Source organism: Brassica rapa, chromosome A02 (assembly GCF_000309985.2).
Source record: "Brassica rapa cultivar Chiifu-401-42 chromosome A02, CAAS_Brap_v3.01, whole genome shotgun sequence".
Taxonomy (NCBI): Eukaryota; Viridiplantae; Streptophyta; class Magnoliopsida; order Brassicales; family Brassicaceae; genus Brassica; species Brassica rapa.
The window spans coordinates 5,618,339-5,634,576 of NC_024796.2; the positions used below are offsets into that span (position 1 = coordinate 5,618,339).

A 16,238-nucleotide genomic window follows, 5' to 3' on the forward strand; every position below is an offset into this window, starting at 1 on the left:
ATAATAAAAAATTAAGAAGGTGAACCCCAAAGGGGGGTTCACTGATGCTCATGCTCTAAGCACTAAACACAAAATGTTAAGTAAATGGCGAGTGAGTGATGAAATGAAATTGCGTGGATTAGACAATTAGAACTTTAATGGCCAATATTTTTCTTCATTCTCTTGACTCACTACCAACTCTTCACCATTTTTTTTTTTTTTTTTTTTTTTTAAATGAAATATTATAATTTCTTCCCGAGAACGGGCATTAAGATTCGATTACAAGATTCGACTCGAACAAAATACCAAAATCAAACAACTTCTAGCTAGTTTCGCTCGACCCATGTCCCCGGCGCGTTCTGCTAGTTCGAATTCATAATCATCAGGCATCAAAAACCGTTCTCACCATCAACTTAACCCACGGGAAAGAGAGATTCTCCGTGTTGCCACGGATGCCGGGGTCTTCCCGGGTCATTTCCAGTGTAGCTAGCTTCCGATGATCTTGTCTCTCTTGCAATCTCATCCTTCAATGAAGCGCGAGCAAACAATAAGCGAGTGGTCCGAGAGACCCGTACCTGAAGAGAAACGCGAGACCGAACAATACACACGCTAATGCCACTCCGAACCTGCAAGAAACGGGTTGTAAACTCTGCTACTCCTTGACCTGAGGCCCCAAACCTGCACAATTATGACACGCACACCACCACCAAAGTCCAAGCGAAACCAAAGGTGATGCTGGGATGTGAGCGTGACCAAGCGTGGCACCATGACGGCCAATGACTGATGAGAACCGCCACTACGCCTGAAGCTGTCGAGAACCGAGAAGCTAATATCTGTGCTGCTAAATCCACCTCCGGTACCGACAGAGATGTAACACCAATCTAAAACAGAGGCATTCTCTTCGAAGGCCGTCGCCTTAAGAGAAACACAAACCAAGGAGACAAGTAGAGGAGAACTGAAAGCGCTGAGGCATTGCAAGAGGGCATCGGGGAGCCATAGACGACTACCCCTTGACTCCTCTCACAAGACCTTCACGAGCCACAACAGAGAGAGAGCACCATCACCGCCTGCATACTCATCGCTCAAGACTCGTCACCGTGGTAATGAAATCCACCGGCACGCGCTTTGACTAAAGAGATGAGAGACCGGTGATTGACGACGCCGCCAAGAACCGAGAATCACCCTCCGTAGCCGCTTGAAACTCTAAGGACCGAGGCAGAGAACTACCGAAACCAAAGAGAAGCAAACCGTCCTTCTTCCACAAGCGCAAAGGAAACAAATCGAGATCTAGAATTGAAAACCGACCTCAATCTTGAACCCAAAAAGCCGACTGCGTCCACGAACCACCGCTCACCCTCCTCACCGAGAGTCCAGAGAAAGCAGAGAAGCCGTCGGAGTCGAACTCCTCTCGAGCGGAGCAGACCCCGGAGCCAAACCCTAACCCAGAAAATCGAGCATATCGGAGGTGAGCACCATAGTCGGAAAGACAGCAGACAGAAGAGCTAAGAAAAGCGAAGGTGAAGCCTCCGACGCCGGATTGAGCGCTCACGCGCTGCCGGAGCCGGAGCAAACAGAAGGCGAGTGAGTTTGAGTCGAGAGAGAAAAACGGGAGGAGAGAGAATTTCCTTTCAAGTTTTGTGTTTCACCATTTCTTTTCTCTTTCTCATTTTCGTATTTTATCAGATCCAATGCCATTGCATGTTTATATTAGTATATTACAAAAGAAGTCTTATTGCGATTCCATGATTTATAACAATGTCAAGTTGAAATACTGAGAATTTAGCTAGCAGTCTTCATGGCAGTTGACTAGTTGTTGGTCTATCTACCATGGGTTTAATTGATAATATATGACGTCAATAACGTACTAATTAAGCAGGATGCACAGTTAGTAACAACCTTTGATGCTATCATGCTTACAGCTACCAATCAGCGAACAATTAACTTCAATGAGAGAACATGGTAAAGAAATTAACTATCTGTTGAAACTTGAAAGGGAAAAAGTTGCGTTTCCTATAATGGAACAAATATTGGACCGACTATCTATTGATATGATTTGATGTATCAACAAGATATATAAATGATTAAATCAAAAATGAATCACGGGAGGCATCAATCGACTACAAAGCATTAGATTGGAATGGTAGTCTCAACGTCGCTAGCTTAACCTCCCTAAAAATAGCAACCTTTAGATGTGCACATCAGAGATGTCAATTTCGAAAATCATTTGGTACATAACTTTGTTGAACGTAAGTGATGAAAATATATGATATAATTTTTTGATTCCACATTAGATTGAAGTTGCTTCTGATTATAAACAGGTTTTTTGGTTGAATATAATTTACATTCATTCAAAAAAATGATATATGGATAATTACTCTACTATTTTTTAAGAAAGTATCAGAAATGTGAAAGTATCTATGTGAAATATAACCAAGATTTAGGGCCATATATATGTAAAATTTTGATTACTCTTTTTTTACATTTTAGATGAACACGCAACATTATTTTGACCAAATGTGAACGGGTATCCAATAAAAATAGTTATATTATAATCTTGTAAATTTTTATTACTATACTTATAAGCTTAGATCCTAAGGGTTTGCCGACATTTGTATTCATTTGTTTTCTTAATCCAATATAATATAGGTGTGAATCTTAAATCAACAAGAAGATCTATAAAAAAAGCATACCAAGAAATCAAAATGAATTTATCAAACCAAAAAAAAAATGAAAGCTAAAACATGATGGGCAATAGAAATTAGATGCATCTCAATTTCCATATTTATTTTTCCTCACAGAAAGAAATATGATGATGGGACGTAAATAAAGGTGAGCAACTACAATATGAATAATCAAGTCCAACTTGTTTGCTTGTGACTTGTGACTGAGCAAAAATAAAAGTCATCCTCTCTTTCTCACAATCACACACACACATACACTTGACTCGCAAACAAAATCAAGAACCCAATACCTAAACTACATCCTGATATAATTACATAGATGGAGGGAGAAACCGCTGCGAAGGCAGCAGGGAGTTCCTCCTCATCACCAAGCCGCTATGAGTCACAGAAAAGACGAGACTGGAACACTGTCCTTCAGTATTTAAAGAACCACAAGCCACCTCTGAGCCTGTCTCGTTGCAGTGGCGCACACGTCATCGAGTTCCTTAAGTACCTCGACCAGTTTGGTAAGACCAAAGTCCACGTCCTGGCTTGTCCCTTCTTTGGAGAGCCGAACCCACCGGCTCAGTGCACTTGCCCTCTCCGGCAAGCTTGGGGAAGCCTCGACGCTCTCATCGGCCGTCTAAGGGCTGCGTTTGAGGAAATAGGCGGTGGTCTTCCTGAGTCAAACCCTTTCGCCGCCAAGGCTGTTAGGATCTATCTTAAGGAAGTCCGTGAAACTCAGGCTAAGGCTCGAGGGATTCCCTACGATAAGAAAAAACGAAAACGGCCTCTTACAGCCAAGGCAACTCCCAACGTCGATGATGGAGAAAGCAGTGGAGGAAGTGGTGGTGCTGCTTTGGTCGTTTCTTCAACTATGATATAGTCACGCCACCGACGGAATCCAAATACCTGATGCTAAATCTTAATAAAGTATATATAAATGGTTTAGTAATTATTATGTTCTTACTTTCTAAATAATCAAATGTTTTGTGTATTAAGTATTGAGATGTATTATGTATACTGCAATTGTATACATGGAAAAGAGGATGACCCATTATTAATTAAAAATTTATTATGTTTAGTTATATACAATGATCGCTTATTTTTTTGAGTTATTTTCACTCTAGGGCAGTTTACGTGTTTCTATGTCATAAAAAAACACTTCTTGCTACTGGGGCAGTTTTTATGTGAAAAGATCCAACTTACCCTCAAAAAATCATAACCGGTCCGTTCCTTTTTTTTTTTTCTTAGTTTGATTGTTCAAATTTCAAAATTTAAAATCTAGGTGGTGGGCCCACGGACGGATATTATAGACAGATCTGTAAGGATAATTATTCACTTTTAACTTCGCTTTTACCAAGACCGGAGAGGGAGAAACCGAAGCGGCGATAGCGAGCCAAAAAAACGACGGCGAGTTTCGGCGACGATAAACAAGATGTCTCGACGGCGGAGTCTGCGTGGTAAAGAGATTGCCGTTGGTTAGTAATGCGCATCCCCCCCCCCCTCTTAGTTTGATTTAGTTTTGCTGTCGATTTGTCCCTCAAACGAGTGGTTTTTTTTTTGATTGGAACAGACGAGGTAGAGGTTGTACCGGCCAGTCTACCGGAGAGGTTATTTGCAACAGATCGTTTCCCCTACGAGAAAATCAACATGTACTCTACTATAGATTTTCTGCTGTGCGTTAGAGACGCACTAAACGGCACCGAGGAGATGGTGATGCTCCTAAGATCTTGCTTTGGAACCCTATTTAGGTTTCTTGTCCGTAGGGTGCTGATGGGCAAAGTGATACACGAGATGCTGACAAGGCAGGTGCTAACGAAGAAGGGAGGGTTTATTTTGTTGCGTAGTGCCTTTGTACTTGTGATGATTGCGTAGGGAGGGTTTATTTTGTTGTGACATTGCAGAAAGGGTTGGAGGTTGTTTTTGGTTAGGGCCCTTGTTGTGTTGGATGTTTCATTTACTATCGGTTCTCTGTGTTGCAAAACATGTTATGTCAGCAAGTTTTTTGTATTATCACCTATGGTTGGACGTTTAGGAAACCAAATCTTATTTATGTAGTTATTGTTGCATTTTTGGTTGTCGAACGCAAGCAAGTTGGTATACATTTAGATTTAGTAAGACTGTATGCTATAGAATGTACATTTGGGACTGTATGAAAAACGAGTGCACACATGTACACCTATAGTATGCGATGTACACCTGGCGTATGTACACGATTCAAGTTGGTATACATTTAGATTTAATAAGTCTGTATGTTAAAGAATGTACATTTGGGGCTGTATGAAAAACGAGTGCACCCATGTACACCTATAGTATGCGATGTACACCTAGCGTATGTACGTATGTACAGAAGCGCTCTTGTATGTGGATGCGTAGGAGGAACCGTTTGGCGTTAGTGTGAACACTATAACTTGTAAACGTGTACTTAAAGCAAATTTAATGTATGAACTGACTCTCGGAAGAGTACATGTGGACAATGTATTGAACTGTGCGACGTGTGTGTTAGGTGGAGGCGGAGGATGTATTTGTGCGAGTTAGGAACGACTGAGGTGTACAGGTGTACGTACGAGTTGGGAACAATATACGTGTACATGTGTACATCGTAGGTACACATGTACACAAGCGCTCCTGTATGTGGATGCGTGGGAGGAACCGTTGACGTTAGTGTGAACACTATAACTTGTAAACGTGTACTTAAAGTAAAATTAGTGTATGAACTGACTTTCGTATTGATCTTTGTGTTAGGTTGATTTGGTGTGAAGAAAAATAGAAAGAAAACGAGGAAGATGTGCGGTGGTGAGCGGAAGATGAAGATGTTGGGAACTTGGTAAAATCTGGACCGCACAAATGAAAAGTCAAATTGTTAATCTAAAGGTTGAAAATTTTGACAGATATATGTCTTGTCATATATAGCAGAAACATTATGGGCCGTCGGATGGTGAGGGAGATGTGCGGTGGTGAGCGGTTCCCGTCCTTCTACTTGTTGGATCTTTTTGACTAGTAGTTACGGACAGACTAAGTTAGTTAGAAACAAATAGAGAAAAGAAAGCTTGTTAGAAAAAACTGCCTCAGTAGCTGAAAGTGACCCAAAGTGTTATTAGAAACTTGTAAACTGCCTTAAAGTGTAATTTTCTCTATTTTTTTCCACCGTGACTGATTGATCAGTACGAAAGTGTATATAGTTGTGATGTTTGTACGTGCGAACTCTTGAAGCTCACGTCAGTTGTGATTTTTCTCACAAGTCACGAATCTTCAGGTGCTTTCTTTTAAATCTTTAATGATGATGGTGAGCGTTGATGATGATGGTGATGATCATGTTCCCACTATCACACGTTATGTAATTTTCTCTAGAAACATGATAAGAGAAGAGGGATAATAATACAAACTCAAGATCCATTTTTCTTAGAAATAGCAAAACTAAAATATTAAATAATAGTGGGTGGTCTTTAATAAATAAGTTAAAATTTGGAAAGCACTAGTGGCCAACCTAGCATTAATTCTCTTGGTAACCAATATACAAATCTTTATCATAATATAGAGAAACGATCTACATTCTCATTCTTTTGAATTTTTTTTCCAAACCTAACACATTTTTTAGTTTTATTTCAAACGTTACACACTTGCATATATCTCAAACTCAAAGCACTTTCTTAGCACAAGGAAAAAAAAAACAGTTAGCTAATTTGGTATATAAAAATTAGAGATGATTACATGGTCTTCAAGATGGGATAGTACTTTGGAACGTGCAAATTAGTAAGATGGCAGATTGAAATCCTACATGTTCATATTTTGCCATTAATTTATTTGCCAAAAGAGCGTAGTATATTTTGAAAATGATTATAGTTATTAGGTGTTTAAAATCAGGATGAAAAATATGAAAATATATAACAACTATTTATGTTCGGACCAAAAAGTAAAAATAAATAAAATAAGTGATGTGCTGAAATCTGAATATGAAAATGAGTAGACTTAAATTAAATTGAAACGAGTATGAATAGACTGATTAACTGTGTCTGTGCGAGAAAAAGAAATCGTAGGGTATTTTCACATTCCATTTGTCAGTAGAGCAGGGACAAAAACGTGTGTCCTTAAGAAAAAGAAGAAAACTGAATAAAAAATCAGACGTCGACAGCAGGATTCGAACCTGCGCGGGCAAAGCCCAATTGATTTCGAGTCAATCTCCTTAACCACTCGGACATATCGACAATTTGTTTAAAGCTAAACACAAAACTAATATAAAACACAATAAATCACTTCCCTATAGCAAAAAAAAATCCAGTGCAAATTGTTCAGTGCCAATCTTCTTACTGTGGACTTATCTTCGAAGAATTCTTTATAATCATCAATTATCGAGTATTCCACACTTGGATTGGTTTGCAGGTGTAGATGAGCTATTTCTCTAGAGCTATGGCAACCAGTACAGTACAGCCCTTTTGTCAATGGAGCAGCGATGAACATCCAAAAGGCTTTAGCTAAGGCGAGCTTGGCAAGTGGAGGGAAGTTCGTAGTCCTCTCTAGCTTTGACTCCTTTCTTTCTGAATCTGGTCGACCTTACCTCAACAAGACAATGATCCAACTCCTCTCCTTTCTCACAAGGCATCACTCTCATTTCCTTGTTTCAATCTTTCGTTTTCTAAGCTTAATTACGACCGCGGAACCGTTCTTGAAAGGACTAATAAGTCGCTTACAAAAAAAGACTGGTTCTGACTTTGGAGTATTCATATTCATATTCATCAAATTCAGTTGTCTCAACAACCATAAGCCACATTAAAACTAAAAATTTAATATTGGGCTGGGCCAATAAGGTTACATGCCTATGGGCCATTTAGACGGTGTCGTTTTGAGTCATAGAAAAGCACGTGCAGTTGGTTTTACAAACCGGTCGGCAAAGATGAGATTTTAAGACAATTAAAAAGAGACAACTACTGTTTCTAAAGAAGCCGACAGTTAGCAAAGAGTTTTGGTCTGTCGTTTATCGCAAACCCTAGGTCATGTCTGGTGGAGGGGCGTCTATCCCCCCGTCCTACGGAGGAGGTGGAGGTTATGGCGGCCGTGATGCTGGATATGGAGGACGCGGTTCCTCCGGCGGAGGTGGATACGGCGGACGCGGTGGTTACAGCGGCGGAGGCGGAAGAGGCAATCGAGGTTTGTGATTCCGATTGCTCCAGATCTGAATTTTATTTTATTTTAATATCTTTAGATTTGTCCTTGAATGTTTTGATTCGATTCAGGCGGCGGCGGCGGATATCAAGGAGGTGATCGCGGTGAAAGAGGAGGTGGCGGCAGAGATGGTGATTGGCGTTGCCCTAACCCTAGGTAATGAGTGCACTAATCTCTTAATCTTTGGAGTAGTTTATTTAGGATCCCATTGTGTAATGAAATTAGATTGTCTGCTGGCTTCCTTGCTGGAAGTATGATTTGAAGTTGTTTACCCTCGGAACTGTTTGTATATATAGCTGTGGGAACGTGAACTTTGCAAGGAGAGTTGAATGTAACAAATGTGGTGCACCTGCTCCATCTGGTACTGGTGGTGACCGGGGAGGTGGTGGGTATAGCCGAGGTGGAGGTGGTCGTGATAGTGGTAGAAGCTATGAGAGTAGTAGATATGATGGTGGCAGTAGGAGCAGTGGTGGTAGTGGTGGCTCTTATGGTAGTAACAATCAACATAGAGATAGGGATAATGGTTCTTATGTTCAGGGTCCTACACCTCCTCCCTTGGCTGCTATTCCATCTTATGATGGTTCTGGGAGTTACCCTCCACCACCTTCCAGGTATGGTATGGAAGCAGTTCCCCCTCCTTCAAGCTATTCTGGTGGACCCCCATCATATGGTGGTCCCACAAGGGGATATGGTGGTAGCGCTCCTAGTGATGGAGGAGATGCACCTGCTGAAAAAGTCAAGCAGTGTGATGAAAATTGTGATGAGACTTGTGATAATGCCAGAATATACATCTCTAATTTACCTCCGGATGTGACTGTTGATGAACTCAAGGATCTCTTTGGTGGCATTGGCCAAGTAATAACACTGGTCTTTTTTTTTTACTTCTGTTGTGTTTTTATCTTGTTGGAATGAGCTTTCTCCCTCGCCATGGATTCTTGTTTCTGTATTTCTTTATTGGTGTGCTGATTTGGAGTGCACTTCCTGTTGGATAGGTTGGAAGAATCAAGCAGAAGCGGGGTTACAAAGATCAGTGGCCTTATAACATCAAGATTTACACTGATGACAAGGGAAAAAATAAAGGTGACGCCTGCTTAGCGTATGAAGATCCTAGCGCCGCGCACTCTGCAGGCGGCTTTTTCAACAGTATGTACCATGGAATTGCAGTCTTGTTTATTGAATTATTTAAATAGTTCCATTACGATGGTGGATTGTTTTGTAGATTATGAAATGAGGGGGAACAAGATTGGTGTAACGATGGCAGAGAAGTCTGCGCCCAAAGCTCCTGCTTTTGACCAGAGGTAGCGTTCTTGATTCTTTATTAGTACTTCACATCTTTAGTCACCACTACTACATCTTGTAGGTTGTTGTCACTTTTATGTTCAGCAGTAACCTGTTTTTTAATTAGTTGGTAATGATGTGTTCATTGCAAAACTTGTAAATGGTGCAGAGGCGGTGGTAGAGGAGGAGGATGTGGCTATGGTGGGGGAGACAGAAGAAGGGATAACTATGGGTCAGGACCAGACAGAAACCACCATGGGGGAAACAGGTCTCGTCCATATTGAGAGGAAGAGAAGAATCAATGAAGCAGATGTTATTTGTTCTAAGAGTTGTGTGTTCTATGAATTATCAATATATTGGAGATACCAAACAAAAATGTAGGTTTTTTTTGTTCACGATTGCGGTCTGAACTGGACATGTCTGATACCTCCTCTATTTTTTCTTAGGTAGGGTTCACTCGAAAATATCTATCATTTGTTGGAGAATATTATTGTGTGAATATGTAAGAGATACAAAAATATCAAACCAGTTTCGGATGTTTACCGTCTACATAAACATTCTATTTGAAGTAAAGGGGCTCCTTCTCAGCTATCTTGGAATCCTTCTCAATTAGACAAAGATCTCGGTTCTCTTTACCTGTTCAATCTGGTAAGCAAGAGCCTTGAACTGAAAGTTAAAGAGTTGAGAGATTCGGACGGTTTTAAATGTGTAAAATTCAATTTTCGAACGACATTATTTCACCAATCATGTGTTCTTGACATCAAACTGTCTTTACAAGCCATTTCTCTTTTTCTACCGATTTTCTTTCTCACTTTCTACTTGAATTCCACACATTTTGAACTGTTAGTCATTTTTACTATCGTTTACATCACATTTCGAAAAGAAAAAAAAAATTCAATAAATATAATCTATCTGCAGACAAAAAAATGATCTATCCATCCCTTTAACCAAATAGTAAACCTTACCTTTACCGTTAGTTTCCATCTCGTTTACACAAGCTCAACGAATCCGGGAATGAAGGGGGAGATACACATAAAAGCAAGAAGAAGCCATGGAACTCAGGATGGATGGCGCCATTTATATACAAACGTATGTATACTAATTGACTGAGTTATGGCGCTATCCCTCCTGAGCTTTAGAGCTACTTCTCTACTATTCCAGCTGAGATTTATATGCATATGTATCTTCCTCTACATGTGTTTTGATGTTATATGTACATACACATATTCATAGATAAGTAATTTGAGAGAGGAGCTTGTATCACATTGCTGTATTTATAGTCTGAAGGTCCCCAGTAATACAACAACAGTTATATAATATCATCACTTTGAATGCATTCCCATACCCACATAAATGTACTAGTAAAAAATAGGAAGCTATAAGAGAATATATAATCGATATATGCATTATTTATAGGACGAATTACGAATGGTGGAGAGCGTACCATTGGTTAACCTATATATATATAGTATAAGATTTGTCTCCATTTTGTTAAAATTACATATAATAAATGTTTTTTTTTTGAAACTAGATCTAATAAATGTTGATTTATAGATTAGTGTTGGACCTCACTACACTTTGTCGGACTATATTTATGAAATGTTATTTATAAATGAAATATGCCTAGATATATAAATGCAGTGTAACCGACTAGTATTATATTACCGGGTTTTGGGTAGCAAAAATTTTAATTTCTCCATGGCGCAAACTTTACACAGCATGGGCACGAGTCTCCTACGGTTAGACATGAGACTAAAGTAAATGCAAAACCCATAGTAAAATGTTAAAGATTAAAGTGAGTGATGCATTCAATATTGGACGTAAGGTTCCACCTAATTCTCTTTCATTTCAGAATATTTATTTTTATGACAATTGAGTACTGTTATAATTTACACCTTACGTACAAGTAATATTGATATGTCCAGAAGTAAAAATAATTATCTCTCCATTTTATTATCCGACCCGTTTCATACTTTCTACTAATTTAAATAATACTGTTTTCTTTTATGTATTTTAGATTAATTACGGTCAATGAAATGAGACTGAAAATTGTATTACTGTTCGTTGTCAAGTGTGCTAATACTGTTTTCACCTATATTGTTTTATGTATTTTAGATGAATTGCGTTCAATGAAATGAGAATTGAAAAGAGGATATTGAAAATTGTATTACTGTTGGTTCTTTACTGTCAAGTGTGTTAATGTGGAAAGATACATGCATGATTATAATGTTTAAAAAAACAAGTATTATGTGGGGAATGTATGATGAAAATAAAAATCTCAGGAAAAAAAGAATGAGGAAATAGACGCATGGGGAGTTTAATTTGTGTTAGCCAGCTACCACCGCCCGTACCTCATGTTCCGGGCCCTTTAATTTTATTTGCATCTAAAATTCATCCATCACATTTATAGAGTGAGGTGACATTATAAACTCTCCAACATATTTAACATTACATGTGATTCTGAACACTGTAATTTGTAAAAAGAGTAACAAATAGGAGTATAGGATAATTCGGTGGTATATTGTATTTCAAAAAAATCGGTGGTTTATATATTCTCTTCCCACATCACAGTTTATTTTCTGATTATTTCCCTGCATTTCATATATATTTTAGAAAATAAATAAATATATACAGACTAGTGTATTCAAACTATACTGTTAACAGAAAATATTAAGTGGTTCTTAAAAATATGTATGAAAAACAATTCCAAAAGGTGCATTTTCTATTTAATTCTGCTAAAAATATGCTTTAACAAGTGAAAAATCATATTGAGAAAGAAAAAAACATGAAGACTAATCAAAAACTAACTAGAAGTGTTCCCAAAATAACGCACATCCACATCTGTTTATAAAAAAAGGAACACCAGTTTTGGATCTATAGTATTCTTTCTCTCCACTGATGATCAGTATCATTACGCTTTGGGTGAAACCAAACGTGGTCTGAAAGAATAGTTTGCATGGTTAGGCATTCTCCCATCGTGAAACAAACCGTGGTCTGAAAAATAGTTTGCATGGTTAGGTATTTTCCCAGCAATGGCCAGACCGTCTTGCCAATCCATCTTGGGCTCTGGCCGGACAACCCGTCCTCCCCCGGTGATCTTATTATTACTAAAGCTTTCTCGGCCAAGCTTCCGGTGGTTTGCCGACATGTTCACAGTAAACAACCATTTGGATTGTTCAGAGGCGAAAATGCGATGAACTATGCATTTTCAACATTCTTGCTCGAGGCAGTTATTGTTATTTTCTTCATCAAAGCCACTTGCTTCATCCTCCGACCTTTACGTCAACCTCGTATCGTCTGTGAAATCATTGTTCGTCACTCATATCTTAGATCAAGAATCTCTCAAAGAAAAAAAATTCATCAATAAAAAAATGTTTTTCAAAATTTGAGAAACTCATGTAAAATTTTCTTACTTTAAAAACTTTAGAATGGTTCTCTCAAATTTTTTAAAACCTAATTTACTCAAATATTTTTATTTTTGATAAATACTCTCTTTAAAAGATTTTCAATGCGGATGCCCTTATATTTCTTAATAAAATGTTTATTTAATATATTAAACGAATGGTTTGTGTGTGTTTTGAAGGGTGGTATGATGATAGGACCGTCCATGCTTGGAGGAAGCCGTAATTTCAGTTACTACGTGTTCCCACCTATTTCAAACTACATATTCACAAACTTGGGACTAATGGGATTCTTCTACTTCTTCTTTCTCACTGCGGCCAAAACCGACGTTGCAGCCATTGCAAAGTCTCCAAAAAAGCACAAGTACATTGCTGCCATCAGCGTTCTCGTCCCAATGGTCTGTGTTGGAGCCACGGGGATGGCCATGCGTCACCAAATGGATAAAACCATGGGGAAGCCTTCTTCCGTTGGAGGAATTGCGTTTGCCTTGGCTTTTAGTTCTTTCCCTGTCATCTACACCATCTTAAGAGACATGAACCTTCTCAACTCTGAGGTGGGGAAGTTCGCCATGTCGGTGGCTCTCCTTGGGGATATGGGAGCGATCCTCGTGCTTGTCTTTTTCGAGGCTGTCGTTCAAGCAAACGTAGCAGGAGCCAAAGCAGCAGTCTTCTACATTGTATCAGTTGTTATATTCAGCGCTTTTATGATTTTGGTCGTGAAACGAGCATTTGAGTGGGTGGTCGACCAAACACCTCAGGGAAAACTCGTGGACCAAAACTACATTGTCATGATTCTCATGGGTGTTCTTGTTGCTTGTTTCTTAACGGACATGCTTGGTTTATTGATAGGCACCGGACCTATTTGGTTAGGGTTAATAATCCCTCACGGTCCACCGTTGGGTTCCACGTTGGCTATTCGGAGCGAGACTTTTATACATGAATTTTTAATGCCTTTCTCGTTTGGTTTGGTGGGACTCTACACAGATGTTCACTTCCTTAGCGCTGATGCTTGGGACAACCAGCTAGCTCCTCTTGTATACATGACCACCGTTAGCTTCATCACCAAGTTTATCTCTGTGGCTGCCGCTGCTGCTTTCTTTAAAGTCCCTACTAGAGACAGTCTCACTCTTGGCCTCATAATGAACTTGAGAGGCCAACTCGATATCATGCTCTACTTGCTTTGCTTCAGGAAACATGTTGTCAGTCTACCCGGTTTTACTCTCTTGGTTTTGCATACGGTTGTCATAACAGGAGTATCAACACCGATCATCAGCTTCCTCTATGATCCAAATCGTCCTTACAGGATCAGCAAGCACCGGACCATCCAGCACACTCCACCATCCACCGAGATGGGTCTTGTTCTTGCCGTCTCCAACCAAGAAGCCTTGTCTGGCTTGATCACGTTCCTTGACTTTGCCTATCCCACTACAAGTAGTCCATTTGCTATATACGCAATCCAGCTAATGGAGTTGATGGGGCGAGCTTCACCAGTTTTTGTAGACCACAAGCTACAAAAAGAGGAGGAAGGAAAAGAGGGGGAGGAAGAAAAAGGGCGAGTAGACCAAATGCAAAGCGCCTTTAAGCTGTACCAAAAGAAGAGAGAGGAGTGTGTGACGCTGCGTGCCTACACTGCTCATGCTCCAAAGCGTCTAATGTACCAAGATATTTGCGAGCTGGCCTTGGCCAAGAAAACCGCTTTCATTCTCTTACCTTATCAACGAGAGCGTCTTGAGGACAATGCACCTACCGAGCTACTTGACCCCGGCATGCTGTCCGTGAACGCTGATGTCTTGGCGTACACACCTTGCTCTGTATGTATCTATTATGGTAAAGGGCGGCTTAGAAACGCCAAGGTTCGGTCCTCGGTTGACCAGCAGCATTCAATTCAACCGAGCCGTGTGAGGCAAGAAACATACCGTTTTGTGGTTTTGTTCTTAGGAGGAGCTGATAACAGAGAAGCTTTGCATCTGGCAGACAGGATGACAGGAAATCCGGACATTACGTTGACAATAGTTAGGTTCTTGTCGTTCAACCACGAAGGAGAGGACGCGAGGGAGAAGAAGCTAGACGATGGAGTGGTTACATGGTTTTGGGTTAAGAACGAAAGCAATGATAGGGTTAGTTATAAGGAGGTTGTGGTCAAGAATGGTGCGGAGACGCTAGCTGCGATCCAAGCGATGAATGTCAATGACTATGATCTGTGGATAACAGGGAGGGGAGAAGGGATCAACACAAAGATTCTAGAAGGGCTTGATGCGTGGAGCGAGGACCACCAGCTTGGAGTCATTGGAGAAACTGTGGCTGGGAGTATATTTGCATCAGAAGGTTCGGTGTTGGTGGTGCAGCAACAAGTGAGGAATCAAAAGGGTGGTGATTTTTTCTTGAACGGCAAGTTTGATTATAAAAAATTAGTGTCTCCTTGGTCATGTCACAATTGAGTAATTAGAACCTTTGTTTATTTGATTAGGTCATATTATACAATCTGTTTTTAAAAGTTAATCATAAAACATATATTGAAAAATGTACGAACATCGATCTCCCTGTTCTTCTCATGAATATGCATGTTCTTCTCATCAATGTGTTTATGAAATGAACTAGCCAGTAACCATTCTCTAAAGTATTCTTATGACTAGAGCATCAAACATGGGACATCCGTTGTTCTAGTGCTTACTGACAATGCAGACGCTTATATAGAGCTTTTTTCGCTGCAAGCAGGAGCCGGAAAGCTAGAGGCTGCATCATCAAAGGTATTTGATGGTAACAAATCAAGGATCCTGAGAATGGAAGAGTTGAAAGAAACCATCAAGACCACGGAGGAAGCAAAAAAAGATGTTGCCATCATAGATTATGAGTGGATCAAGGTATTCTGTAATAACCATTGCATATCACAGCTTGTGCGGATGTACCAACATGATATATGAAGTTTTTGGTCGCGCTCTGTGCAAATTTGTATCATTGCAGAATAACAACCTATCTGAGGTAGAGATGTTGGATGGAGAAAAGCGTGCAGTCTTCATGAGCACGATAATGGGTTTTGTTGTGGACCACGCACGTTACTATAGTTCAATACATTAGCATTAGAAAAATAAAATAAAGGCTTAAGCCTTTCCTTATTGGTTAGTGTAAATTCCATTCTTAATGAGCTTACAAAAGTAGACAAGTTGAAAAAATCAATAATAAAAATGTCGTCCATACGTCTCATATAGTTAGGACTTATGACCGAGCCTTCAATAATTAATAAAAATCATCTCATATATATAAAGGTATTTTTAGGTTTGAGCTTTGATAACCTAAAGTCCAATCTTTTTCTTTTTCTTAGGGCCTGACTGGTTTAACCGCAGCGGTTGCGGTTGCGGTTGCGGGAGTTTGCGGATGCGGGTGGTTGCGGTTTCTAGCGGTTTTAAGAGATTTGTACGACTGGTTATGCGGTTAAAAATTTGTACGTTTGCGGGATACTTATGACTGGTTAACTACCAAATACAGCAGCAGTTAAATAATAAATTAACAATATTTACATTTTATACAATTATAAAAATATCAAAAATAATAATATTATAATAAATATAAAATTTATATTTAGAAAGTTATAGTTTAAATTTTTTAAAAATATAGAAAATATTTTTATTTTAAAGTTTTATAATATTAATTAAAATTAATTGATATATTTTAGCATTTTTATAATTTCATTTTAATTTTTTTATTGAATTTTTTTATTTTTGTATTTATATTGTTTTGGAAAAAAAATAATTTTTTTTAT

At 39.2% G+C, this 16,238-nt stretch overlaps 3 protein-coding genes and 1 non-coding gene across 5 annotated transcripts; 3 read left to right on the forward strand and 1 right to left on the reverse strand.

The window, feature by feature from the left end:
* Positions 1-105: 105 nt before the first annotated feature.
* On the forward strand, positions 106-3,729 carry LOC103851635 (protein LIGHT-DEPENDENT SHORT HYPOCOTYLS 5). The gene has a single exon (XM_033285496.1). It carries the CDS (start codon positions 2,980-2,982, stop codon positions 3,523-3,525), a length of 546 nt encoding a protein of 181 aa, XP_033141387.1. The 5' UTR covers positions 106-2,979; the 3' UTR covers positions 3,526-3,729.
* Positions 3,730-5,763: 2,034 nt separating this feature from the next.
* LOC103851637 (transcription initiation factor TFIID subunit 15b) lies at positions 5,764-9,669 on the forward strand. Of its 2 annotated transcripts, XR_004455502.1 has the most exons (7): positions 5,764-7,787; positions 7,874-7,958; positions 8,099-8,657; positions 8,795-8,945; positions 9,022-9,100; positions 9,250-9,564; positions 9,598-9,669. XR_004455502.1 is itself a non-coding variant. In XM_009128502.3 (6 exons), the coding sequence occupies exons 1-6, from the start codon at positions 7,634-7,636 to the stop codon at positions 9,362-9,364; spliced, it is 1,143 nt and encodes a 380-aa protein (XP_009126750.1). In that variant the 5' UTR covers positions 5,764-7,633; the 3' UTR covers positions 9,365-9,618. The 2 variants fall into 2 exon arrangements, 1 of the variants encoding a protein (XP_009126750.1); XM_009128502.3 differs by having other exon boundaries at positions 9,250-9,618.
* On the reverse strand, positions 6,766-6,847 carry TRNAS-CGA. Its single transcript has one exon. It is a non-coding gene; the product is annotated as a tRNA-Ser (tRNA).
* A 380-nt stretch (positions 9,670-10,049) lies between the features above and the next one.
* Positions 10,050-15,966, forward strand: LOC103851771 (cation/H(+) antiporter 24-like). Its single transcript, XM_033285495.1, has one exon. The coding sequence runs from the start codon at positions 12,589-12,591 to the stop codon at positions 14,917-14,919; it is 2,331 nt and encodes a 776-aa protein (XP_033141386.1). The 5' UTR covers positions 10,050-12,588; the 3' UTR covers positions 14,920-15,966.
* The last annotated feature ends 272 nt before the right edge of the window (positions 15,967-16,238 follow it).

What these genes read in the sequence shown, in the direction of transcription:
- LOC103851635 (XM_033285496.1), top strand. Translation starts at nt 2,980, where the DNA reads ATGGAGGGAGAAACCGCTGCGAAGGCAGCAGGGAGTTCCTCCTCATCA.
- LOC103851637 (XM_009128502.3), top strand. Translation starts at nt 7,634, where the DNA reads ATGTCTGGTGGAGGGGCGTCTATCCCCCCGTCCTACGGAGGAGGTGGA. An exon ending in TGGCGTTGCCCTAACCCTAG is followed by an intron (nt 7,959 to 8,098) that starts GTAATGAGTGCA and finishes TTGTATATATAG; the next exon opens with CTGTGGGAACGTGAACTTTG. An exon ending in TGCAGGCGGCTTTTTCAACA is followed by an intron (nt 8,946 to 9,021) that starts GTATGTACCATG and finishes ATTGTTTTGTAG; the next exon opens with ATTATGAAATGAGGGGGAAC.
- LOC103851771 (XM_033285495.1), top strand. Translation starts at nt 12,589, where the DNA reads ATGCGGATGCCCTTATATTTCTTAATAAAATGTTTATTTAATATATTA.